The sequence below is a fragment of the Myotis myotis genome, unplaced genomic scaffold (assembly GCF_014108235.1).
Source record: "Myotis myotis isolate mMyoMyo1 unplaced genomic scaffold, mMyoMyo1.p scaffold_m19_p_6, whole genome shotgun sequence".
Taxonomy (NCBI): domain Eukaryota; kingdom Metazoa; phylum Chordata; class Mammalia; order Chiroptera; family Vespertilionidae; genus Myotis; species Myotis myotis.
In genome coordinates, this window is record NW_023416368.1 from 87,214,113 (window position 1) to 87,239,913 (window position 25,801).

At 49.4% G+C, this 25,801-nt stretch overlaps 2 protein-coding genes across 9 annotated transcripts in view; both read right to left on the reverse strand.

Annotated features, from left to right (window-relative positions):
* Positions 1–5,229: 5,229 nt before the first annotated feature.
* On the reverse strand, positions 5,230–7,264 carry LOC118658553 (PRAME family member 9/15-like). The gene is made up of 2 exons (XM_036314060.1): positions 7,193–7,264; positions 5,230–7,093 (listed from the first exon to the last, which is right to left on the reverse strand). The coding sequence occupies exons 1-2, from the start codon at positions 7,262–7,264 to the stop codon at positions 5,582–5,584; spliced, it is 1,584 nt and encodes a 527-aa protein (XP_036169953.1). The 3' UTR covers positions 5,230–5,581.
* Positions 7,077–25,801, reverse strand: part of SUGP2 (SURP and G-patch domain containing 2) — a 34,613-nt gene continuing 15,888 nt past the window's right edge. For 2 of the 8 annotated variants that reach the window (XM_036315543.1, XM_036315542.1), the window contains exons 7-11: positions 21,629–22,149; positions 17,569–17,630; positions 16,619–16,651; positions 16,380–16,516; positions 12,917–15,684 (exon numbers count right to left, since the gene is read on the reverse strand). In XM_036315543.1, the coding sequence (XP_036171436.1) occupies positions 15,564–15,684; positions 16,380–16,516; positions 16,619–16,651; positions 17,569–17,630; positions 21,629–22,149 (874 nt within the window). In that variant the 3' untranslated portion in view covers positions 12,917–15,563. Of the gene's footprint in view, positions 7,165–12,916; positions 15,685–16,379; positions 16,517–16,618; positions 16,652–17,568; positions 17,631–21,628; positions 22,150–25,801 lie in introns of those variants that run through there. The other 6 variants (XR_004968480.1, XM_036315547.1, XM_036315545.1 and 3 more) reach the window with 6 other exon arrangements.

Below are 25,801 nucleotides of genomic sequence, written 5' to 3' on the forward strand. Positions count from 1 at the left end.
CATATAATATGTGCTATAATATGGTCTAGGAGGCTCCTAGATGTTTGGCAGAGTTCCTCTGTGATTCAGGGAGACTTGGAGGGTACTGGGCAGGACTGAGGGTGGCCCTGGTGACTCATGTTCACACCTCCCATGACCTTGAACTTCTTTAGCGAAGATGTGCACAGGAACACACACAAACAGCCAGATGTCCATCTCCCCCCCAGAAGAAGGCAGGAAAAGGGAAAAATTAAAAGAGGCGGGGCTGGGTGGGCAGAAGGCTGAGTGAGACGTTTCAGCATTCTGTGGGAAGGAAGCAAGTTCGAGCTGGCCTGCACCTCCCCGCCCTGCTTCCTCTGACAAACGCTCTTAAAAGTCACTGCATCGTGCTGACAAGGCAATGCTTGCTGGACTCAGGCCCACACGGGATGTGGAGACGGTTCCCAGTTGAGTCAGCTGTTTCTGGATTGGAATCTCCGGTTTCCTGTATGAGCCTGGACATAGGAACGCTTTTCAAGAAATTGTTCGGGAGCTACCAGATTCCATGTGGAACAAAACACATGGTCCCTACCTCACACCACCCACAAAAATTCAGTGTTGGGTAAAGACTTTCTTACTCTGAGCCTCTTCTGGGAGATGGTCCTCACCTCCCAGAGCTGTTGTGAGATGGGGTCCCAGTAAGCCTGTTGTGCAGCTGGCACTCAAACGGCTACTGCCATTATTATTATTCTTTCTTTAAAATTCTATGAGGCACTCACATGAAAAATCTAAATAAAGTCTGTCCATTGTATTGCTCTCAATTTTCTGGTTGTAATAATGTACTATATTCATGCAGGTGTTCCCACGGGTGGAAGTGGAGTAAAGGGTACCCCAGATCTCTTCACTCATTTTTTCAGCAGTTTTATTTATTATTATTATTTATATTTTTTAAAATTTATTTCAGAGAGGGAGAGGGAGAGATAGAAACATCAATGATGAGAGAGAATCATTAATTGGCTGCCTCCTGCACGTCCCCCACTGGGGATCAAGCCTGCAACCCGGGCATGTGCCCTTGATGGAATCAAACCCAGGACCAATCCACAGGTCGACGCTCTATCTACTGAGCCAAACCAGCTAGGGCTAACGTCCATCCTTTTAAAGTTCAATTGAATGGGTTTTTAGTATATTCACAAAGTTGTACAACCATCACCACTATCTAATTCCGGAAAATATTCATCACCGTCCCCCACCCCCGAAAAGAAACTTCCCACTAATTAGCAATCACTTCTCATTCTCCTCTCCCCCTACCTTGTATCAGTCACTAATGTACTTTCTGTCTCTGTTGATTGGCCTATTTGTGGCATTTCATATAAATGGAACCATATAATATGTGCTATTTTATTTTATGTCTGGCTTCTTTCGTTCAACATCGTGTTGTTAAGATTCATCCATGTGCAGCCTGTATCACTTTTCTTTTTAATCGATTTTAGAGAGAAAGGAAGGGAGAGGGAGAGGGAGAAAGAGAGGAAGAGGGACAGGGAGTGGACAGGGAGAGGGACAGGGACAGGGACAGGGACAGGGAGAGGGACAGGGAAAGGGAGAAAGAAACATCGATCAGTTGCCTCCCATACACATGCACAACCTGACAGGGAATATTTTGGTGCACGGGACAATGCTCAACCAACTGAGCCGTACCAGCCAGGGCAGCCTGTATCATTTTTCATTCATTTTTATTTTTTATCCTCGCCCTAGGACATGTTCATTGACTTTAGAGAGAAATAGGAGTTTTCCAAATTGAAGTTGGGAACGGATAGTGAACTCAACTTTATAAAATCTAATAAACAATAAAATAAACATAATTTAAAAACTAAAATGAATGCATACTCATTTGTCTGCATGATCTGAAGGAGTGTTTGCTTTTGGGCCCTTCGAAGCCCACCGTGAACCACACCGGGCTCACCCAGGCTGACTCCCGGCTGACTCCCGGCTTCAGGACATTGTTCTTGTCCACCACCACGACAGTGTTGTAACCGCATGTCAGCCCCTCTGTTCTTCAGGAGGACGGAGAAATCGGAGCATTCGGGCCCCCTGCACTCCTAGCTGGTGCCCATGCGGATAACAGAAGGTCAAGGCCAGACCTGACCGAGGACCTTCCCCAGGACCTGCTTTCTCCCATTCAGGCCGGGCTCGATCTGGCCGCTTCTCCCCTGTGGCCGGCACATGTCGCTGGCGGGCTGCCACAGAGAGTGAGGAGAACAACACTCTCATCTGAAAATAAATCATGACCCTGAATGGGTAAACAAGAAACTAGGGTGGAAGAGGGGGTGCGGTGGGGGGTGGGGGTGCTGAGGGGAAAGAGAATTGTGTCTTTCCTGGGAAGATGAATGCAGCTTCAGAGGCTGGTCTCCCCGTGCTGGGCCCACAGCCACATGGTCTATCTCTGCTGTGCCCCCAGCCGTTCCTAAGCGCCTGGTACCCGCTGTACCTTTGCTGCGGAGTCCTGACTCCTGGGCCTGACACCTCTCCCAACGTGGACCCCATTGTCACTCAGAAAAGTCTCTTCTTTGCACTTTTAATGTGGATCTTGCTTTTTGTAGAACCAGCGTGACCTCTGTTTGCTGAGTGCAAGATGCTCTCTACCTGTGGCCCATCTTACAGAGGGAAGCGGAGAGGGCAGGAGTGGAACTCAGTGGCAGGTCCAGAGGTGCTCCCCAGGCCTGATGGAAGGTGATGTGAAGCCAGAGGTGTTTGAAGGGGTGAATGTCTTGGTCAAAAGCAAGATGTGTATAGCTCAGAGGTGAAGACTTGATTTTGGGTCTGTTCCTGCTCCTTCTGGGAACAGCATCTTGGTGTGTACAGGGCTGACCCTTCCCCCTCTCAGGGAGGGTCACCCAGTGAATGAATGAGTGAACCAACAGATAGATGGGTGGAGGCTACTGAGAAACGGTCAGGGAGACACTGAAGGGACTCATGGCAGCCTGTGAGCCAGGATCTGGGAGGAAATAGTCTCCATTCAAATCTGGTGCTTTTTTTTCTTTTTTCTCCTAAGACCACAGCTGCCTCTGAAACAAAGACCGACAATTGCCGCCAGCATGTGCTTCATTTTCACTTCCCTTGAATATTCTTCAATGGGTTTTCTTTTTAAACGGCACTGGCGAGCTGTCTCGGTGTAATGAGGCACATGGCTGGGGAGGAGCAGGAAGAGCACCCCTTTTCCCAGGCAGACATTTTGGATAGACCTGCCTTCTCTTTGCTCAAATACAGCTGAAAGTCCCTGTATCTGGGCATCTGTCTACATTTTCCAACATTTCTACAAAAACCACACCCTACTTTGCTTTTATCCTCCTGGATCAAACTCCTTTCTCCAAAGCTCCGTCATGTTTCACATCCAAAGTCCCCTCACATTTTCCCTTCCTCCCCTCTATTTGCTTTGCCCCAGGGGTTCACCAGCACAGCAAGGCTCCTGACACATCTGTGGGCATCAGGACTCACACCCTGGGTTGACTCCCATGGTTTGTCTCACAGAGCAGAGGGGCACCAGTGTTTAAAGGCACCGGTCCAGCTAGGGTGAAAAAAGGCTGGAGCCTAGTGCAAGCTCTGTAGAAAGTAGCTTGGTGATCTTCAAAAGGTAAAACACAGAGTTACCATATGATTCAGTAATTCCACTCTTAGGTATAGACCCAGGAGGATTTATAACAGGGGAGAAAACCAAAACTTGTGCACCATAATTAGAGCAACTCTATCCACAATCACCAAAAGGTAAAAACAACCCAAATGCCCATCAACAGATGAATGAATGAACAAAATGTGGTCCATCCACACAGTGGAATATTACTCAGCCATGAAAAGGACTGGAACACTGAAACATGCTACAACATGATGGACCTCGAAACATCATGCCAAGTAAAGGAAGCCAGACACAAAAGACCACATGTTGTCTGACCCCATTTATATGAAATGCCCAGAACAGGCAAATCCATAGAGACAGAAAGGGGAGTAGTGTTTGTCAGGGGCTGGGGCGGGAGGATGGGAAGTGACTGCTTATGGGAGCGAAGTCTCTTTTTTGGGTGATGGAATGTTCTGGAAGTAGGTAGAGGAACTGGTTGTACAACATTGTGAATGTGTTAAATGCCACTGAATTGTTCACTTTAAAAAATGGGGAATTCGCCCTGGATAGTGTGCTCAGTGGTTGGAGCATCTGCCCTCGCACCGAAGGGTCTCAGGTTCGATTCCTGGTCAAGGGCATGTATCTGGGTTGCAGTTTTGCTCCTTGCCCTGTCAGGGTGTGTGTAGGAGGCAACCAGTCAATGTCTCTCTCTCTCTCTCTCTCTCTCTCTCTCTCTCTCTCTCTTCCTCCTCACACTCTCTGAAAAGCAAGGAAAAGGGATCATCAGGTGAGGATACAAAAAGAAAAAAAAAAAGGTGAATCTTGTTATGTGCGTTTCACATCAGAGAGAAACTAAAAGGCTGGATGGTCCTCATGGAAGCCAGCACACAGGTGTTAGCAATTCTGACACTTCCCCGGGCTCTTGTCAGTGACGGGATGCTGCTGGGTATTTACTGTTTCCCTGTGTGGCTTTCCTCTGAGTCCCTGTCACATACACTCTTCTCAGCTGACACTGGACAGGAAGAACATCCTCATGCTACAAACAAGGAAACTGAGGCTCTAAGAGGTGAAATGAATTTGCAAGGTCATCCATGGCGGCCTTCCATTGTGTCACGGTGTTTAGGTAAGGACTTGGGAACTTTATTTTTAGGAAGACAATTGGGCTGATAGGAAACCTCAGTGACAGCTTCCCAGTGACACAGAATGGTGGAAATGGAACATCTGACACCTGTGAGCTTCATGGAATGCTGGCACCGATTCTCAAAATCCTGGCAGTAGATGCTACTATTCTCCCATTTCACAAGTGAGGAAACTGAGGCCTACAGAGGTGGGTCACTTGCTCTAGGTCACACAGCACAGTGAGCACATGCAAAGGCTGAGGACTCCAACCCTCAAATTCTGTTTTGCTCTGAGCTTTCTCTGGGTAAAAGCAACTCATCAAAACATAAATGCTGAAATCTCCAAGTGGAAACTCACTACCGGACCAGGAATTCCAGGAACTGTGAGACTGTGCTCCCAAGACAACCTGGGAAATCTCTGGAGAAAAATCAAGCAAAAGGTCAACTTGTGAGGTCCCCCTCCTGGGGTCGGAGGGAAGTGGTTGGTGCCAGATTCATCATGGAGCCGCAATTCTTTTTTTTATTATTTATTTATTTATTTGGCCTTTGAAATTGTCTTTATTTCTGATCATTCCTTTACAATCATCTGCCTCAGGATTAACTCCCACACATGCAGCTGGAGCCCAAATACCCCTCACCGCTCCCCATGCAAATCAGATTCATATTTCTGATTCTAGGACACTTGCCCCCTGAGGTCCCAGGAACGCCCCAACCTTGGCCCCTGCAATCCTGTTCCCGGGCTTGGTCCCTCCCTTTCCCCATTCAAGCTGAGCATGAACCTGAAACGCGGGTGCCCCCTGCTTAACGCACCCTGGTCCGAGGTTTCAGCTTCCAAAGGCCCAGAAAGAAGCCTTTGCTGGGTGCACCCACTGAGCAGGGTCACATCACGGGCTCCATGTCATGAAAATGCCACGTCATAAAACTCACTGCAGTGCTTGGTGGCAAGCAGGATGCTCCTGGGCTGTCCTAACTCCCTCAGGGTCCTTGTCAGCTCAGCCTGGATCAGGGCAAGTCTCTCCTGGTTGACAGTCCCTTGGATCCTGTAACACTCCAGGGGGACGGGGTACAGCTCGATCTCTAAACTGCGCAGCCCGGCTGTGTGGCGCAGCAGCTTCTCCACGGAGGCCACGGAAAAGTTGTTCTCAGACATGGTGAATTCCCTGAGCTGGCGACAGCGGCTCAGGACAGGCAGGACGGCCTCGACCTGGGAGTCCACCATCCCACAATGATCCAGGCCCAAGTCCTCGAGGGTGGGTGCCACTGCCTCCAGCAGAACTAGGAGGGGCTCAAGACTGAAATCCGCAAGCCTGAGGCCAAACAGATGCAGGGACTTCAGCTGCCTGAGGTTCGGGCACTGGAACAGGTGTGTCAGGTCTGAATGCGTCAGCCGCTGGCAATTTATTATGGAGAGTTTGTCCAAGGGGGTCTGCAGGCACCTGAGCATCTGGTCCAGACGGCCTCTGAGGAAGGAGGGAGAAGCCATGTTGAGGTCCCGAAGGTGCCGCAGCCTGAGCATCTGAGAGAGGAACTGGGAAAAGGATCGCTGCTCCTCCTGCTGTTTCCTATCCCAATCTTCTTCCTCCTCCCACTCCTGCTCCTCTTCCTCCTGTTCTTCCTCCTCTTCCTCTTCCTCCTGTTCTTCTTCCTCTTCCTCCTCCTCCCCATTCTCCTCCTCTGTCAACACGTGAATGTGGGAGAAAGAGAGTCTCTGCAGGTTACTCATCTCTCCCAGGTAAAGAGCAAACGTCCCCAGGGTGGGCAGGTCCCAGGTGCAGTTCACTTCCACCTCCTGGATGCAGTCCAGCTGCACCCCATCCAGGACCCTCCTGACCCTCTGGAAGGGCACCTCAGAAATCCTCAGCGTCTTGCAGCACAGGTGTAGTAACCCTTCCCTCTCCTTGGCCCATTGGATGATGTACTTGAGAAACTCATCCCCGTCCCTTTCATTGAATTTAAGGTCTAGGAATACCTCCAAGGGAGCCAAGGGGTGCTGCATGTCGGGACTGGAGCTGTGCACAGCCACTGGCCCTGTCCGTGAGCACTTCTGGGTGCTGTCTTCACACCACATTCTCCAGAAGTTGGCTCCCGTGTTCCTTAAATCCAGCACCTGCAGTTTCCACCTCCTGGGCCGAACCTCCTGGGCAAGCAGAACGTCCAGCCCATCCAACACGGCTTTGAAGACCTCATCCAGGGACAGATGTGACAGGCAGCCCAGAGGGAGGACAGTGAAGGGCCAGGCGTGCACCACCGCCTTCAGGGGCTCCGGGATTCTCCTACAGTAGGCCTGAATGAAGAACTGCGGGAAGAGCTCTGCGGGAAGGTACTCCAGAGCTGCGATGGCTGAGGCCTGGTCCCTCAGCAAGCTCCTTCCTGCCAGCCGCAGGAGTGTGAGTGGGGTCCGGATGCTCATCTTCAAGGCTCAGAAGGAGTCCTGCAGAAATGTCTGCTGTGACTGGGTTGGCTGGGGCTCAGATCTCAGACCTGGTGGAGAAAGACCCAGGGCACTGACTGCAGAGCTGGAGGACTCTGAATCTCTCCTCTGGTGCCTGAGGTTTTTATACACCTTCTCAAATGATAACATCCAATCAGAAACCTCCCTTAATCTTATTGTCTCCATCCGTTAATCTTATTGGGATTATTTCCTCTCTCCAGATTAATGGATTGAGAGAAAGTTAGGGAGGGACAAGGTTGAGGCCTGGCTCACTGATTCCTTTCATAGACATTGACTGAGGTTGACTGATGGCCCCCGATTGCTTTCCTCAGTGTGAGACAGTGGAGGTGTAATGGTTTCCTGATGTTAAATAGGAAAAAGCACAACCTGAGATCGTGGTTGCTGAGGGTCTTTGGCCACAGTAGACTAACTAATCCAAATGTATCCACAGTTAAAACAGCCAACGCCCACAGCTGACACCTTTGGTGTCATCCCCAAAGAAAACAAATGAAATGTGTCTGTGCATCAAGTAAGGTTTTATGTCAGGAGACATAGCAGATCATGATCTCCACAGGGATCAAGGGGTGGGCAATTGAGCATGTGGGTGGCCCTTCAGACCCTAAGGCTTCTCTGAGGGAGGTCAGGTAAAAATCACCATGAGAAGCAGGGTCAGGGCTGGGCAGGGTGGGGGTGGGCCATCCTAGTGGAACCCTATTTATGACCCAGGGCCAAGTAAAGATGGGTGTTTTTTCTTGGAAAGAAGAGAGATGGAAAGACTCTTCTCTGGGTGAATTTGGGATTTAAAAGGAGACAAGCTGGAGTAGAGACAGTGCCATCCTAGAGGGCAAAGGGAGAGATTCCAACTTCTGTCCCTCCCAGGAGGAAAGGGTGGGTCTCCTCTGGGAAAGATGGGATTAGCTCAGCACCTGGGTGGAGAAGATTAAATCTAAGAATGTGATTAGAGGGAAAGAGGCCAGACCTGGGAGTTAGACATTTCAAGCCTGAAAGGCACTGAAGGCAGATGCATGGGCTCTTTAGAGCCGGAAGCCGGGCCGTCCTTGCTGCTTGACACAGTGGCTGCAGGGAAGAAACATCTGCACAGCATGTTTCAAGGGACCTGGCGTATACGGCATACTGTTCTTAATATGTTTGCTCACCTTCTTGGCGCTATGTGTTTTAACCAAGGTCACCTCTCTGAGAAAGGTTGTTTCTCCAGGTAGGGATTTTCCCCTGAAGTTAGGGAGGGAATAAAACCCCTTAATTAAATGCCAGGCTGGTAGTTAATCACTTTAACTAGGAACAATTGCCCTTAAGCTACATAATCTTTACTCCCTGGAATGGAGATAAGAAACGCCCTAACCTTTGGAATAGAAATTGATAGGATAAAAATCAACTGGTATAAATACAGATGTAACAAGACAATAAAGACAGAACCTGGCTGGAGAAACCTAGCGAGAGAACATGGCAAGAGAACCTAGACAGAACTTGGCTGGAGAACCTGGCTAGAGAACCTGCAGACAGAATCTGACTGGAGAACCTGGCTACAGAACCTAGCAATAGAACATGACAAGAGAACCTGGCCAGAACCTGGCTGGAGAACCTGGACACAGAACCTGGCAGGAGATGCTGGAGACAGAACCTGGCTGGAGATCCTGGATAGAACCAGGCAAGAGAACCCAACCATGATGATCGACTGAACGCTGTCTTCCGTGTCATTCCCTCTTCACCGACTCCGTCCATACCTTTGGGAACCCCTGGACCTTCTGGGGTTGGACCCCAGCACTTTAGGATCTCGGAGCCCGGGAGAGAAATTGCTGCAATTCTTTAAAAAATATATATTTTATTGATTTTTACAGAGAGAAGTAGAGAGCTAGAAACATTGATGAGAGAGAAACATGCCCCTGACCGGAATCGAACCTGGGACCCTTGAGTCCGCAGACCAATGCTCCATCCACTGAGCCAAACTGGCCAGGGCAGAGCCGCAATTCTTTTTTTTTTTTTTTACTTTTTTTTTTAATTTAATTTTGTTTTTCTTAAAGTATTACAAAGAGTATTACACATGTCTCCTTCCCCCCTCCCCCTTGACATTCCCCCGGCCTCCCCTACCCCCCAGTGTCTTGTGTCCATTGGTTATTCTTATATGCATGCATACAAGTCCTTCAGTTGATCTCTTACCCCCACCCCCAACCCTCCCCAGGCTTCCCATTGTAGTTTGACAGTCTGTTCAATGCTGCTCTGCCTTTGTATCTATATTTGTTCATCAGTTTATTTTTTATTTATTTATTTATTTTTTTATATATATATTTTATTGATTTTTTACAGAGAGGAAAGGAAAGAGATAGAGAGTTAGAAACATCGATTAGAGAGAAACATCGATCAGCTGCCTCCTGCACATCTCCCACTGGGGATGTGCCTGCAACCCAGATACATGCCCCTGACCGGAATCGAACCTGGGACCCTTCAGTCCGTAGGCCGACACTCTATCCACTGAGCCAAACCGGTTTCGGCTGTTCATCAGTTTATAATGGTCTTTATTATCCATAAATGAGTGAGATCATATGGTATTTTTCTCGGCTTCCCAGGGGCCGTTGCAGCCTCGCAGGGGCCGTCCCAGCCTCACAGGGGCCGTCTCAACCTCACCAGGGCCTTTTCAACCTCACCAGGGTCGTTTCAACCTCACTGGGGCTGTCCCAGCCTCACCAGGGCCGTTTCAACCTGAGCCGCAATTTTTGAGAGTCAGTTCCCAGGGCTATGAGCATGGGGTTGGTGGGAAATAGGAACGACGTGTGTGCATGTGCATGCATGTCTACATGTGTGCCTGTGTCTTTGAGCCTGCAGGTGCATGTTTGCACATCTGTGTGTGCATGTCTGTGTGCAGGTGTCTTCGAGCCTACATGTGCACACATGTATCTTTGAGTATGTGCATGTGTATGTGCACAGATGTATGTGTGTACACGTGTAGGTGTCTGTGTGCATATCCTTGAGCATACATGTGCACACACATATCTTTGTGTCTGCATGTGTGTCTATACAAGTTTGTGTATTCATATCTGTATGTCTTTGAGCCTGTGCATACGTGTTTGTTATGTGCATGCATAACTGTAGGTACACAAGCATGGGCTGCATGCGTGCATGTGCTTCAAAACCAGATGAGACCTATGGGAGATCCTTGAGAGTACAGGTGTGGAGTCAGACTGGCTTGGGCCTCAGTTTCTCCACTGGGAAATGGGCTGGCTTCTGCTGGATTCAAGGATTAATGTACAGAGAGGCCACTGACTATCAGAAGATGTCAGTTTATAGCCTGTGCTATGGGCTCTGAAGTTGACACCTCTCATCTCTGTTGATTCTGAAAGCAAACCCAAGGCTGAGTTTATCATCCACAATATTTTGTCATTCTAAAATCATAGAAGCAAAGATGTCAAACCACACAGAAATGTGTGAGGTAAAGAGTGAAAATTCCACCATGGCCGTGGTTGTGGTAGACTGCTTCTCAGAGTCTGTGGCTCCCATGATGTCCCACGCAGGCACAGTTGGGAAAAACAGGAGCTTTGACAGGGTCAATCCCCTACCCCCTGCTCCCAAGTTGGACTGCACAGGCATGCTATGGAGGGAGAGCCCTTTGGCCCCAGAAATGACATTTCTAGGGCTTTATTTACAGTGTTGTAGGGTATAGGGACCAATCCTTTAGAACATTTGTTAGATAATGCAGCCTTGGCTTCATCAGGAAGTTTGTTCTAATTAGCATATTATGCTTTTATTATTATAGATTACATATGTAATTTAAAAATTTTTTATTGTTGACAGTATTACAGATGTCTCATTGATCCTTTTTTAAAAAATATATTTTTATTGATTTCAGAGAGGAAGGGAGGAGAGAGAGATAGAAACATCAATGATGAGAGAATCATTTATTGGCTGCCTCCGGCATGCCCCACACTGGGGATTGATCCCGCAACCCAGGTATGTGCCCTTGATCGGAATTGAACCTGGGGCCCTTCAGTCCACAGGGACTGAATGCTCTTCCCACTGAACCAAACTGGCTAGGGCTCATTGATTCTTGTTAAGTGCCCTGATATGGGATTGAACCTCCAACCTTGACGTATCAGGACACTCTAACCAACTGAGCTCCCTGGTCAGGGCAACAAAGGCTTTAAAAACTGAAGATTGGAGGCCACCAAGACCGAGATGGCCGGGAGACTTGCTGCCTTCCTCAAGAACACCTGGGCCACGGAGCCGGCGCCGGTTGAGTTCTTCACCACTGGAGGCCTTGGTATTATTCTGCCCCCTTCAACCCTTGCACCAAGCACGGGGCCATGATCAGCCAGGTTACACCCTACAACTACCCAGTGCTAGTTGGAGATGATGGAAACATGCCCGACATCCCCAGGACCCCTAGGGTCCAAGTTGGAGTGACTGTGAGCACCTCCACTAACAGGCCCTCTCCCCTATGGCCCCCAATAAAAATGTGAAAATGGAAAAAAAAACCCCAACCCCCAAACAAAACTAAGTATTAGAGCCTCTCCAGCAGCATGCTCAGCTTCTCACGGTGCCCTGGGGCACTCAGGAGGCCTCCTGGAGGGGAAGCTGGGAGGAGAAGAGTGGCATATTTAGGTCCCAGTTAGCCCTAAATTCCAAGGTAGCAGAGGAAATGTTACCTTCTGAACTGAAAGGAATCCTTCCCAGATGGCAGAGGGGAAACTGAGGCCTGAGGTGGAATGACCAGCCTGAGGTCAAAACCCAGGCCATGTCCCAGGCTGGAGACCCCCATACCATATGTCCTTGTCTAAGTCACCACCAGTCTGCTGGTGAAAAGGAGCTGGTGGGGCTACTGGAGAGCAATTCTGATTGCTGCTCATCCCCCACCGCCAGCCTTCCCAGAGTGGGTGGGGGTTGTAGGTTTTGGGTGACTTTCTCAGGGCATGGCGCTAAGGCCGTATCACACACTCACCTCCCAGGCTCTGGTGAAGATGAAGGCAAATGTCTGGGAGGTTCTGGGCTGACAGCAGCTCCCATCATTGTCAAATGGGCCCTCACCACTCCTGAGTGCCCTCCAAGACACAGTGGGGAGAAGGAAGACTCAGGGGTCCCACATCAGCTTCCTAAGGCGCCTTGTCTCATCTGTCCCCCTTTAATTTGCCGACAGATCCCCTCCCCAACCCTTCCCCACTTCCCTGGTGCCCTGGGTACGTCCGAAGCCTGACTCCTGCCTGTGCCATGCTCAGGTGAAAGCCCCTGCAGGCCCATATGTTCATCCACCTGCTGTGATGTTTGCTCTCCCCCCCACAACCTGAAGGGCCAGGGGTAGCTGGTAGAGGAATCAGATACAGGCTGACAGCACATAGGAACAGCACGGAGCTTTGAAGACACCCACAGGTTGGCTTCTTGGTCAGGGGGAGGTCTAGCTGCACCTTGGTCTATCTCTGGCAGCTGGAACCCCAACCCTGGGAGTCAGCAAGGCCTTGCGGGGATGGGGGAGGTAGGAGGGTGCGGGGTGGGCAGTCATGGGCTTCTAAGATAGGGCTCCCAAGTCACGACACCCTCTCAAAGGTAGGTTTCTATTCCTAGCACTCCCCTCTCCCCAAGAGAGCCTGCCTGCTCCCCGGTGTACTGGGTCCTGATCACTACCTACCCTTGTCTCAACACCTTCTGGGCTTTCCCAGTTACTGACCAGACTCCCACCCTGGCAGGCAGAGGACATGCCCCGAGGCAGGGTGTTTATGACCTGGTTCCATGCAGGCACCACATCTACCATGTACCCCAATGGCCTGATTTTATAAATACATCAATGGAGACCATGGAAGATCGGGTTCCTCTACATTTATTGCAACTGCTAAGTGATTAACATTCACAACTTCTTAGATTAAAAACACAAACAAAACTTCCATTTTGTAACATCACAAACGTCTTCTAGGTTTTACCAAGGACCAAAAGCACTAAAATTCTCTATTTGATTTCCAGTGATGGAAACAAGCCCGAGACAGTAAGCACCCGAAGTGGCGCGTTAGCCTTTCCGGATGCCTGTTGTCCTCACGGGAGAGACCCTGGAACTAGAATGACAGAAAAGACGCTGTGACTTTGACAAGGCCACACACCCGCACACACATTCACAAGTTCCCTGCAGAGCATCCTTTGCCGAGAGCAAGATTGCAGAGGGCCAGCACGCACTGGTCCCCGGCCAGCAGCTGGCAGAGGACACTCCACCATACTCCATCCTGGCACCTGCAACGCCTCAATGTTGACTCCACAGGAGAAACGTCACTTAAGTGCTCAGAAGACTTTGCAGGCTCAAGAAGTAGGTGTTTCCTTTAATACTTGTCAAAGCTTCACAGTGTGAGCTCAAAGGGGGATGTCCCCAGGAGGAGGAGTGACAGGAGGTTGTGGGGACAAGGCTCACATCCTGGGAATTCCTAAAGCATTTCACTTGTGAATAAAAGTGGAGAAAGCCAAGAATGAACACACTAGGACAGAGCGAATATGACATTCAGAGCTATGCTCAAAGAGGAAGAGAAATGTGCTGGGGGATGCACGTCTCACTCAGGCCAACGGGTACTGTGTGACCAACAGGTACCATGGGTGACCAAGGCCCTGTTCTCAGAGTTCATCTTGTGGCCCAACCCACAGCCAACATGGAAGGCTGATGAAAGGACAGGAAAGAGAGGAGAAGATGAACTTCCACAGGTGTGCTTCTCCCAAAACACACCACCCTTGCAGGCTGGTTCACCTCTGCTGAAGGGCCGCCGGCACTGCCATGGCCATAAAGATGTGCTGGATGCCAAAGCAATAGAAGTGATCAGAAGCAGGCAGAGATCTGGGGGCTATACCTGACATGTAGAGAGAGGGCACCAGGCAGGCGATATGCCATGGTGAGCGGCAGGACGGACATAGGTAAGACAGAACCAGAGAAGCAGGACTATAACTGGGAGGTCTGTGCTCTGAGAATGCAAGGATTTCTTGGCAGCCAACACAAGGTAACTCACTGCTGTGTTCCTCAAGCATGTACTATCAGAACGACCAAGTTATCTAGATTTTAGCACATATTTAAAACTTCAACACTGCTGTTTTAGGAAGAAGGGTTGAGATGACCACAGCCTGAGAATTTAACATGTAGTTGCAAAGCACAGGGAGAAGCGGGAAGGGGTGGCAATCGCACACCTCGAAAGAGCAAACAGCTGTGGAGTCCACCCCGAGAAGACCCTCCCTGTTCTGTGAAAGGGCCCTAACAGAACATTATTTCCGCTGCCACACGTGCAAAAAATGAAGAGTCTGGAAGAGTTTATCCCCACCGCTTTGGAGGCAACTTCATATGTGGTTTAAAAAGAAAACACAAACTGTAGCTTTCTTTGTGGATTCTAAAGAGAATTAAAAATTTGCGGAAAGTTTCATCAGTGAGGTGCCTACTCCCCTCTGAATCCAGCTGTATTATACCGTTGCTATATTTTGTTAAGTCTCTTGGGATGCATTTAAGAGATGAGACTCCATAAATAACACATTCATGGAATCAAGTATCTCCACTTGTTCAGAGCTTCAGTGCTCCACCGACAGGCTGTGGTGCCAGAGTACAGATTAGATCCCGTTTAAATTCTGGAAACAATAAGAAGACACAATTGGTAATCATTTCAGCATCAAATTTGCTAACAGAACACTTCTGGACAGCAATGTGCCAGGGCAGCACCACCTTCTGTGGGAACCAGGAAAGACTCGGAGAGGACTTGCTGCCCAAAGCAGTTGGAAGAAGAGGAAAGGCAAAAGCAGATTGGAAGTGGTGCATTCTTTTTTCTTTAAGAAAAAGAAAAGCCAGCAGAATCTCTGCACCAAAAACTGCAGAGACATTTGTTTTTCATGTACACACCGAACTGACTTGGGCTCTGGCTCCAGGGTGGATCCGGGGCAGAGGTGGCGTTTTTAGAATAATTGTTGCTTCAAGGCTTATCTTTCTCACCAATGGTTTTCATCTATTTAAGGAGAGAACAATTTTGTTCAAAACTGAGTTGGATATTATGGGTGGGGAGGGAAACTAAAAAGAGAAGAGAAAGATGAGGATATTCATAGGGCTAAGGCCCTTCAGAAGGAAAAGGATTTGAAGACCCTCAGAGAGGGAAACGGTCCTCTGCGGCCAGCTTCCAGGTCACTCTCACACTGTGGGACACAGGCCGCTCCTGTGGCAGCCTGGGAGTCCCGAACTGAGGCCCCGCAAGCAGGCCACGTGCAGCTGTGCTTGGCCAGTGAGGCACTCACTCCTTCAGCCAAACCTGGAAGGTGAGAGGGGGGACAACATCCGCATCCAAAGACTCCTTTCGTTTCCCTCAAAGATTTTTTGATTTTTTTTTTTTTTGTATTTTGAGGTCTGGTTTTGGAGTGTGGGAAACACCAACTTTTGTGGAGGAACTGTCGCTGCATATCAAAATGCCAGCGTAGGCAGGATGCCCAACGTTCCAGCTCATGCACATACCTATTTGTTGGCCCGTTTGTGTCTGTACATCTGCATCATCCTCTGACGGAAGACGTCAAACGTGTCTTCCTTGTGCTCCTGCCCTTCGGCGCCCAACCCCTCCCCTTCGGAGGCCGTACCCCTAAGGAGCAAAACGGAGAGTTAGCCACACCTGCACCCAGACCTGGCCACCAAGAGACTGGAAATGGCTTGAGCAATCAGAATGGACAGAAGTATGTGGCGGCAAAGGAGAGGGAAAGTGCAGATGGGATCCCCACAGGAACAGGGCACTCACCTGTGCAGGTGCTCAGGAGCCTGGATTACAGCAGAAAGCCCGTCCCCGTCCCCATCCCCCTACCCCCTACGGGTGCTAAACTTAGTTATCAATGAAATAAATGCCTGCTGGCCTTAACCAATTAGCAGCTTGCCCCGTGGCAGGGCTGCATATGGGTTTCCAGAAAAGGAAATGTGCTCCTTGGTGTAACTACCTAGAATCACCACTCAGCTTTTATGACAACGTGGCCAAAATGCCAGGGGCCAAGAAGCCATTTAAAAAGTCTGCACAAGCACAGCAAGGAGCAGGGTGAACAATTGCCTATGGAAATGTCTGCTTCTCATCTCATCTGAAGACTCCCTTCGCTAAAAACAAAAAATAAAACAACCTCCCCACCCACACACACACCAAAAAACTGCCAACTTTAAACCATGTTCACCATGAGGGGAACAAGAATTCGGCTGCAGGTGAAGGACTTAGGACCAGAATTCCAAAGGAAGCCTCTTCTAGGCACAGGCACAACACCTCCCCTCCCTCCCCAGCCCCAAGTGCCTGATGCATACATGCCAACGGGCTCCCTGATGCCCTTCCCACAGGAGCCCAGGCCGTGGCCTTCCTTCCAGCCCATCTTCTGCAGCATCTGGAACCCCAGGTTCTTGTCGGTCAGCTTTTGCTGGGTGAAGTCAAAGTCCTTGGGTTTCTAAGGAAAGAGTAGAGTGCAACATGTGGGTGCAGCAAATGCCCAGAACGAGAGTCTCCAGCATGGCCCAGCACTGACACCCTGACTCCCCCCTCAACTCACCATCAAGCCATGGTCACCTTCCCAGTTCTCAACCTAGAAGGGACAGAACAACCTAGACAGTCACTAAGAGTTCAGTGACAGGAAGGGAAGTACACTCTGAGGTATTAAGCAGAGCGTGTGTGTGTGTGTGTGTGTGTGTGTGTGTGTGTGTGTGTGTAAGCATGTGCATGAGATACTGACTGAATCTGGGGGAGCCGGGAGGTGAGGGGGTCTTGACAGGATGATGGACCGAAGTCCATCTGCAGGGCATTAAAGGAGGGATGCAAAGGAGGGAGGAGCTTGATGTTGGCTGGGGCAGGAAGAAGGGACAAACAGCAGTGCAGGAGGGATAGTGCAGCCTGAAGGCCAGGGGAATGATGGCCAGCAGCTGCTAGCCCTGGGGGCACCAGCTACCATCAGGAAATGACCTAAGAACAGAGGAGATGGAACCTGCCACTGACATGACAAGGGGTGCCTGTCATGCTCTCCCAGGCCCAGAAAAGAACAGCTGGGGTGAATGGATGGTCAGGGCACATACCTGAGTTGCAGGTTCAATCCCTGGTCGGGGCACGTACGGAAGGCAACTGATCAATGTTTCTCTCTCTCTCTCTCTCTCTCTCTCTCTCTCTTTTCTTCTAGTTAAAGCATGTTGGGTGAGGATTAATAAAAATAAAATACAAAAAAACACATTACAGCCCACTAAATTTGAACCTCTTGAGGACCGAGACATTACTTGTTCATCTCTCCATTCCATTGCACATATCAAGCCTCAACTACCTGTTAAATGGACTACCCTTCTGTGCTTTGGTCAAAGCTAAATAGATTGTTTTAAAAAGCTGCTGAAGAGAAAAGGCATTTGTTGTGCTTTGTACATTTACACCCAGTCTGAAGCATAAGTACAGCTTAATCACAAGCCTCAGTGTCCTTTGAGACTATGACAAATTCACACGAGGACTCAGAGTCACACTCACCTTCTTTTTGGACACAGGACGACCCCGAGGCCTGTCATAGGCGATACGAACTGGTTCGTGAACTGGAAGACAAAAGAAATATATACTAGAGGCCCGATGCATGAAATTCATGCAAAGGGCTCGGCCCACGCAGCCCCTCACAGCCCGGGTTTTATCTGGAAGGTCATCCAGATGGTTGTCCGGAAGGCTGTCTGGACGGTGATTCTGCTGTTCAGTCACATTAGCATATTAGCTCTTTATTATATATACTAGAGGCCCGGTGCACAAAAATTTGTGCACTCGGGGGGGAGGAGGGGTCCCTCAGCCTGGCCTGTGCCCTCTCGCAGTCTGGGACCCCTCGGGAGATAACGACCTGTTGGCTTAGGCCTGCTCCCGGGTGGCAGAGGGCAGGCCCAATCCCTAGGTGCAGGCCCTCGTCGGGCTCAGAGCAGGGCCGATTGGGGAGTTGGGGCGCTGCCCCCTGTCATGCACAGAGCAGGGGGATCGGGAGGTTGTGATGCCACCCTCAGTCACGCTCAGGGTAGGGCCGATTGGGGGGTTGGGGCACCACCCCCTGTCACACTCAAGGCAGGGTCGATGGGGAGGTTGCGGTGCCACCCGTCACGCACAGAGCAGGGTCAATCAGGGGGTTGGGGCACTGCCCCCTGTCACGCGCAGAGCAGGGCCCATCAGGGGGGTTGGGGCTCTGTACCCTGTCACGCACAGAGCAGGGCCCATCAGGGGGTTGGGAGCTCCCCCCTGTCACGCACAGAGCAGGGCCGATCAGGGGGTTGAGGAGCTCCCCCTGTCACTCACAGAGTAGGGCCGATAGGGGAGTTGGGGCACTGCTCCGTCTCATACGCAGAGCAGGGCGGATCAGGGGGTTGGGGCGCCGCCCTCTATCACCCACAGAGCAGGGCCGATCAGGGGGTTGGGGCGCCGCCACTGTCACACTCAGGGCAGGGCCGATGGGGAGGTTATGGCTTTACCCCATCACACACAGAGCAGGGCCCGTGGGGTGGGGGTTGGGGCGCCGCCTTCTATCACCCACAGAGCAGGGCTGATCAGGGGGTTGGGGCGCCTTCCACTGTCACGAACAGAGCAGGGCGGATAGGGAGGTTGTGGCCCCGCCCCCTGTCACACATAGAGCCACAGGGTGATCAGGGGGTTTGGGCGCTGCCCCCTGTCACACTGATCCTGGTGCCGGGAGGCCTCTCAGCTCCGCTGATCCCGGTGCTGGGAAGCATATTACCCTTTTACTATATAGGATAGAGGCCTGGTGCACGGATTGGGGCTGGCTGGTTTGCCCTGAAGGGTGTCCTGGATCAGGGTGGGGGTCCCCACTGGGGTGCCTGGCCAGCCTGGGTGAGGGGATGATGGCTGTTTGCAGCTGGTCACACACCCTTCAGGGTGGGGTCCCCACTGGGGTGCCTGGCCAGTCTGGGTGAGGGGCTGAGGGCTGTTTTCAGGCTGGCGAGTGACTGAAGCTCCCAACCGCTCCTTTTTTTCTTTTTTTTTATTCTGGGCCAGCTTTAGCTTTGAGGCTTGGCTCCAGCTCTTAGGCCTCCGCTGCTGAAGGCAGGTTTCTGGCCTTTGTTTACCTTCTGTATTTGAAACAATGTTGCGATCCTGCTGGCTGAAGCCCGAAGGACTAAAGCAGGTTTCTGGGGTTTTGTTTAGCTTCTATATTTGTAACATAGTTGCTTAGAGTTGCAGCTCAGAGGCCTGCAGCGGCAGGCGGGGAACATTGGAGTCCTCCGTCACTGAAGCAAGCAAGCCTCATGTTCACTTTAAGCTGCCTGGCTGCCGGCCGCCATCTTGGCTGGCAGTTAATTTGCATATTGCCCTGATTAACCAATGGGAAGGGTAGCGGTCGTACGCTAATTACCATGTTTCTCTTTTATTAGATAGCATATATGTCTAAGCAACTGGCCATAGCTATGATGTGCACTGACCACCAGGGGGCAGATGCTCAACGTAGGAGCTGCTGAGCTGCGGTCACTTGGCAGTGGCGGTTCTTGGGTGACACCCAGAACCATAGAGAAGGGGGCCTGATTCTGGGGTGCTTCACCTCAGAACTGCCCTCTTGCAACCCAGGACCCCTCCAAGGATGTTGGAGAGCCAGTTTTGGCCAATCCCTACAGGCCAGGCCAAGGGACCCTGCCAGTGCATGATCAGGGCTGGGGAGAGGCTGCGGAAGGGCTCTAGGGGCTCTAGGGAGTGTGTGGTCCATCTCGCCCCGTCCCGAACGGCTGGATCCCAGCAGCAAGCTAACCTACCAGTCGGAGTGTCTGTCCCCTGGTGGTCAGTGCATGTCATAGCAACTTGTTGAGCGGTTGGACGCTTAGCATATTAGGCTTTTATTATATAGGATATGTGCTTTCCCCATATTTCTGAGAAAAAATTAGGGTTCTACAATTTTGGCTAATAGGCCTTCTGCTGACAGAAGGTGGCTATGACATGCACAAGGCCAGTTGCTTGGCTTGGCTCCTCTCAGGAACTGTGTAACTATGGAGCACAGAGGTTGAACACAGGGGCTCAACTGAGGGCTCCTTGCTGTGGAGAACGTCCTTAAAAATAAGATGCCCATGTTTATGATGAAGGACCAAACACGTGGATCATGTTCTATGACTACAGGACTACACTTTGCTTCACAAATGAACTATGTGCAATGCTATGTATGCCTTCCAGTATCATTGTGATTATCCTATTGAAAAGAATTAAAGTCCACACAGAACTTTCCTGGAAAAACAATTGTGCTTCTTATACAAAGCTCCAAATCATATTATTATTGTTATTATTATTTGGTGATGAAGGGGAGATCAGCAGGCCTTGTTTTGTCTCATCAAACACTCAATTCAAGAACTGAGAGATTCCGAAATAGAAAGGACTCCACTTTCCCCCCAGGAAGGACATACTTAAGCATTCGGATATGCTACCACCACCTCAGTAAGAGTTCAGCAGAACAGCTAGCAATCCACTGCAATGCCAAAATTAACAAACACAAACCACGGGACTGTTCTGCTAGTGGGAAGCTATATTAACACTGCTGGGGGTAAATGTCTCAATAACACAGAACAACACAGGTGACAAATGACAGGGCACTGTTTACCACCACCGCCACCTTACACACAAGCATCGCAGCATCAGTCCCACACTTGAAGCACAGCCCAGGCTTGGCTGTGAGGACACTTGGATGGGTAGGGCCATGAGGAGCAGCCTGGGCCATGACCAGCACATCAAAAGGCCACAAATAATAAAATTCCACTTACTGAGCCTAGACAAGGCAAGGCCAGAAAACAGTCAGTGGTTGCTGGGGGCTGGGTAGGAGAGGGGACTGCAGACACTTTCTGGGGACAGGCTCCAGCTCAACTATACTGGTGGGTTCATGCCTATACACATTTACCAAAACTCCTCAAACTGTCCACTTAAAAGAGATGCATCTTATTGCTGGCAAATTGTACCTCAAGAAACTTAACACAGGAGAGCAGGAGATGACCTCCACAGAGCACATGGCTCCTGCTAATGGATGCATGAGACCAGCCCCGTCCCATGTCCTCCCACCTCACGGTCACAAAGCAAGTGTCACTACCCCAGGCCTTCCTTGGCTCAGAAGGCTGGGTACCCCTCCTTCCCCCAAGGCCATGGGCAAGAAACGGCTGAGATGACCCAGGCCAGTTCTCCCACAGCCAGGGCTAACCTGCTGGAATCTGAGCAACAAGGGAGGCCCTGGGCAACATGTGGGATGCTAGAAGCCAAAGCCTACTTGGCAGAGTCTCTTTAGAGCGCTATCATTAGACCAACTGGAAAAGTGAGTTTCACACACACACTGGCAGTGGTATACAAAACTACTAGGACTGTTTTAGGGTAAAAAACACAAAACCAAAGAACCCTATGTTGAGGAGGATTTGGGAGGTAATGTCCAGGCACGCAGGTGGAATCAGAGGTGGAAAGGTAAGAGGGGTCAGCTGGTTAACAGGCAGGCAATGTCTCTACCTGTTCCACAACCAAGTACCACTAAGTCCTCTTCAAGTGCTAAGCAGAAGACTATGCAGGGCTCTGCGCCGATGCTGGCACTCACCTTTGGGCTCTTGGATGAGACACAGCCTCTTGGGAGCCGGAATCATGCCAACCTTCAATGACTTGCTGCTGACCCTCTTCCGGGGAAAGCAGGCCTGTGACAGGGCAGATGTGCCAGCAGGGCCATCCTCGGCTGCCTCGCTTGGAAGACCATCAGTGGGGGGGCTGCCCTCAGAACCCTCAGAAGTGGCAGCCTCTCCTAGAGCCCTGGAGGGCCCTCCAGGAGTGAGGGCCTCCTCCTCCTCTTCCTCGTCTTCCTCCTCTCCCTCTTCCTCTTCCTCCTCCTCCTCCTCCTCTTCCTCCTCCTCCTCCTCCTCCTCAGGCATCACCTCTAGGCTCTCCAGCTCAACCTCCTGGTGAGGAGGCTCATTCGCAAGCTCTCCTTCCCCTTCCACAGACTCTAGGGCGCTCTCGCTGGCATGGAGGGTCAGCGAAGGTGATGTAAAACAAATTGATGGGCACAGTTCAAATACCTTCTTTCGATAGAATTTGAAAGCTGAGCTATTTTGGTCTTGTAGAAACCTGGGAAAAAGATGATACACATTGGTTAACCAGACAGTTCTCTGAACATTCTTATTTGCTGAAACTGTCTGAATGGACCTGATGAAGCTGGGGGTGGGACCAGGGAGTGAATACCTGACCTCTTTCTACTAGCTGTGGCTGATGGTGCAGCTTTGCAGTGAGATAGAAAGTTCGAGGAGCCAGAATGTGAGGCCTAATTGCTTTTCAGGGGAGGGAGGTGGAGGAACAAGGCATGCAGCGATGACCAGGGAATGTGCTGGAGAGAGCTCTGACACAGCCTGGCTATCCAACTTGGTCTCACTCATCCCGTTCTAGTGACGCCACTAGCCCTCTGGACCTTTGAGTGCTCTCTGTGACTCTAGGGTCCCTCTCACGTTTCCGGGTACAAGAGGGAGGAAGCGTGTCACCCACAGAACTGCCTGTCTTGTCTTCAGCAGAGAATCTGTTTAAACATGGTGGTGATAAAGCCTCTCTGAGCCTTCGAGTTCGAGGACCACCTAGACCTGTAGTCACAGCTGGGGGAGGGGGTTGGCTGGTGTGAAAAACCAAAACATGCATGAAGATACAAAACACACTTGGACCAAAGAAAAGACAGCCCTTGTTCTTGGACAGGACAACTCAACCTCATGAAGATGTCAATTCTTCCCTAGTTAACATATTAATGTTGAAAAGTATCTCAATAAAAGCATCATTTGTTCTGGATCTGGACAAGATGATTCTAAAGTCCACACAGAAAAATAAATATGCAAAGACTTCTGGAAGAACTCTGAACTAGATCCACCAGATATTACAAGGTGTGTGATGCCTCCACAGTTAAAACAGCATGGTACTGTGGTTAAGAGGTACAGACTGGTAGCTGCAAATTAGCCACAGGAACGTAAAGTACAGCATAGCACATCTCATCAATAATACTGTAATAAATATAAATGGTGCTAGGTGGGTGCCAGAATTATTGGGGGATCACTTTGTGAAATTATGTAAATGTCTAACTACTATGCTGTATACCTGAAACTAATAAAATAATATTGAATGTCAACTGTAATTAAAACAAAAAAAGCAGTACTGGTCCATGAATAGATCGACAAACAGACCAAAAGAAGAGCTAGAAACACAGCATCTGATGAAGGGGCCTCTCAAACCTCTCCAAAAAAGAGTTGTTTTTTTTTTTTCAACAAGTGGTGTTGGGACAACTGGGAAGCTTTTAAGAAAAACATTTAAATTGGATCCATGCTGCAACCCCTGCTCCCAAATAACCCCACACAGATTGAGATATAAATGTAGGAACCAAGCCGTACAAGTTAGGTCAGAAAGTACATGCATGCCTATAACCTGAGTGTGGGGAGGTTCTTTCTATGACTCAGAACTAGGGGTAATAAAAGGAAAAAAATTGAGGAATCTGAATACACTTCTGAAGAACTACCCATAGGCAGAGTGAAAGATAAACATCAAAACAAGAAGGAAATATATACAATTACATCACAGATAAGAGCTCTTAAAAAACCAAGAAAGAAGAAGACCAAAAAATCCAACAGAGGAAAGGGCAAAGATTAAGAAATTCTACCCTCCAAAAGACATTGCTGGAGCCTGCTGGTGTGGCTCAGTGGTTGAGCATCAACCTATGAACCAGGAGGTCACGGTTTGATTCCTGGTCAGGGCATATGCCTGGGTTGCGGGTTCAATTCCCAGTGGGAGGTGTGCAAGAGGCAGATGATCAATGATTCTCTCTCATCATTGATGTTTTTTTCTCTCTCTCTCTCTCTCTGAAATCAATAATAATAATTAAAAAATATATATATATGACATTGCTGGAATGAGAAGTCAAGTCAGACTGGGAGAAAATGTATGCAAATCACATTTCTAATAAAGAACTTGTATGAAGGATATACAAAAAAAAAAAAGTAGCTCTAGCCAGTTTGGCTCAGTGGATAGAGCGTTGGCTATGGACTGAAAGGTCCCAGGTTCAATTCTGGTCAAGGGCACATGCCCAGGTTGTGGCTTGATCCCTAGTGGGAGGGCGTGCAGGAGGTAGCCGATCAATGATGCTCTCTCATCACTGATGTTTCTATCTCTTCCTCTCTCTTTCTCTCTGAAATCAATAAAAAATATATTTCTTAAAAAGTATACACAGTGGCCCTGACCTGTTTGGCTCAGTGGATAGAGCGTCGGCCTGCGGACTGAAGGGTCCCAGGTTCGATTCCGGTCAAGGGCATGTACCTTGGTTGCGGGCACATCCCCAATAGGGGGCGTGCAGGAGGCAGCTGATCGATGTTTCTCTCATCTATGTTTCTCTCTATTCCTCTCCCTTCCTCTCTGTAAAGTATCAATAATAATAAAAAAAAGTATACACAGTGAGCCAAGCTGGTGTGGCTCAGTGGTTGAGCGTCAACCTATGAATCAGGAGGCTTGGGTTGTGGGCTTGATCCCCAGTAGGGGGCATGCAGGAAGCAGCTGATCAATGATTCTCTCTCATCATTGATGTTTCCATCTCTCTCCTTCCCTCTCTGAAATCAATTTTAAAAAAACACAACATAATGAACTCTCAAAATTCATTACTAAGAAAATAAACAACCCAGTAAAAAGAAAGGGCCAAAGATCTGAAGAGACACTTACAGAGATATGGAAAGTACATGAGCACACTAGAGGATGCTCAGCATCATCCGTCCTCAGAAATGAAAATCACAGTGGGATACTCCCGCCCCCTCCCATAACTGGGACATTAAAAAGACGGACACTAGCAAGTGCTAGTGAGGACAGGGAGGAACTGGAACTCTCACCCAAGCTGTTGAAAAGGCAAAATGATGGAGTCACTTGGAAAGGAAGTTTGGAAGTTTTCTCAAAAGTTAAATGTGGACCCACCATGGGAGCCAGCCTTTCCCCTCCTCGGTATTTATCTGAGAAATAAAAGCAGGTGTCCACAGAGGTCCTTATACATGAATGCTCACAGCAGCTTTATCTGTAATAATCCCAAAATGAAAACACCTCAAATACTGTCAAACAGGTGGATAGGTGAGTAACATACAGCGGTCCCACTTCTCTCAGCTTACCTATTATAATTTTTACTAGAGGCCCAGTGCACGAATTTCATGCATGGGTAGGGTCCCTCGGCCTGGCCGGCTATTCTGGCTACCAGCCGAGGCCTTCCTTTGTTCTGCACTGCCCCCTGGTGGTCAGCACACATCATAGTGATCGATCAAACTCCCGGTCTCCTGGTCAAACTCCTGAGGGGACACTTTGCTATTAGCCTTTTATATATATAAATTTTACAACACTGCAAATGCTGTACTTACTTTAAAAGTTAAAAAAAACCCAAACAACTGCCCTGGCTGATGGTTCAGTTTGTTGGAATGTCATCCTGTACACTAAAAGGTTGTGGGTTTGATTCCAGGTCATGGCACATACATAGGTTGTGGGTTTGAATACTGGTCAGGATGCATACAGGAGGCAATTAATCAATGTTTTTCTCTCTCACTCTCTTTAAAAAAATCAATAAAAAGCATATTCTCCAGTAAGAATTAAAAAAAAATAATTTAGCCTGGCTGGTGTGGCTAAGTGGTTAAATGTCGACCTATGAATCAGGAGGTCACAGTTTGATTCCTGGTTAGGGCACATGCCCAGGTTGTAGGCTTGATCCCCAGTGGGAGACATGCAAGAA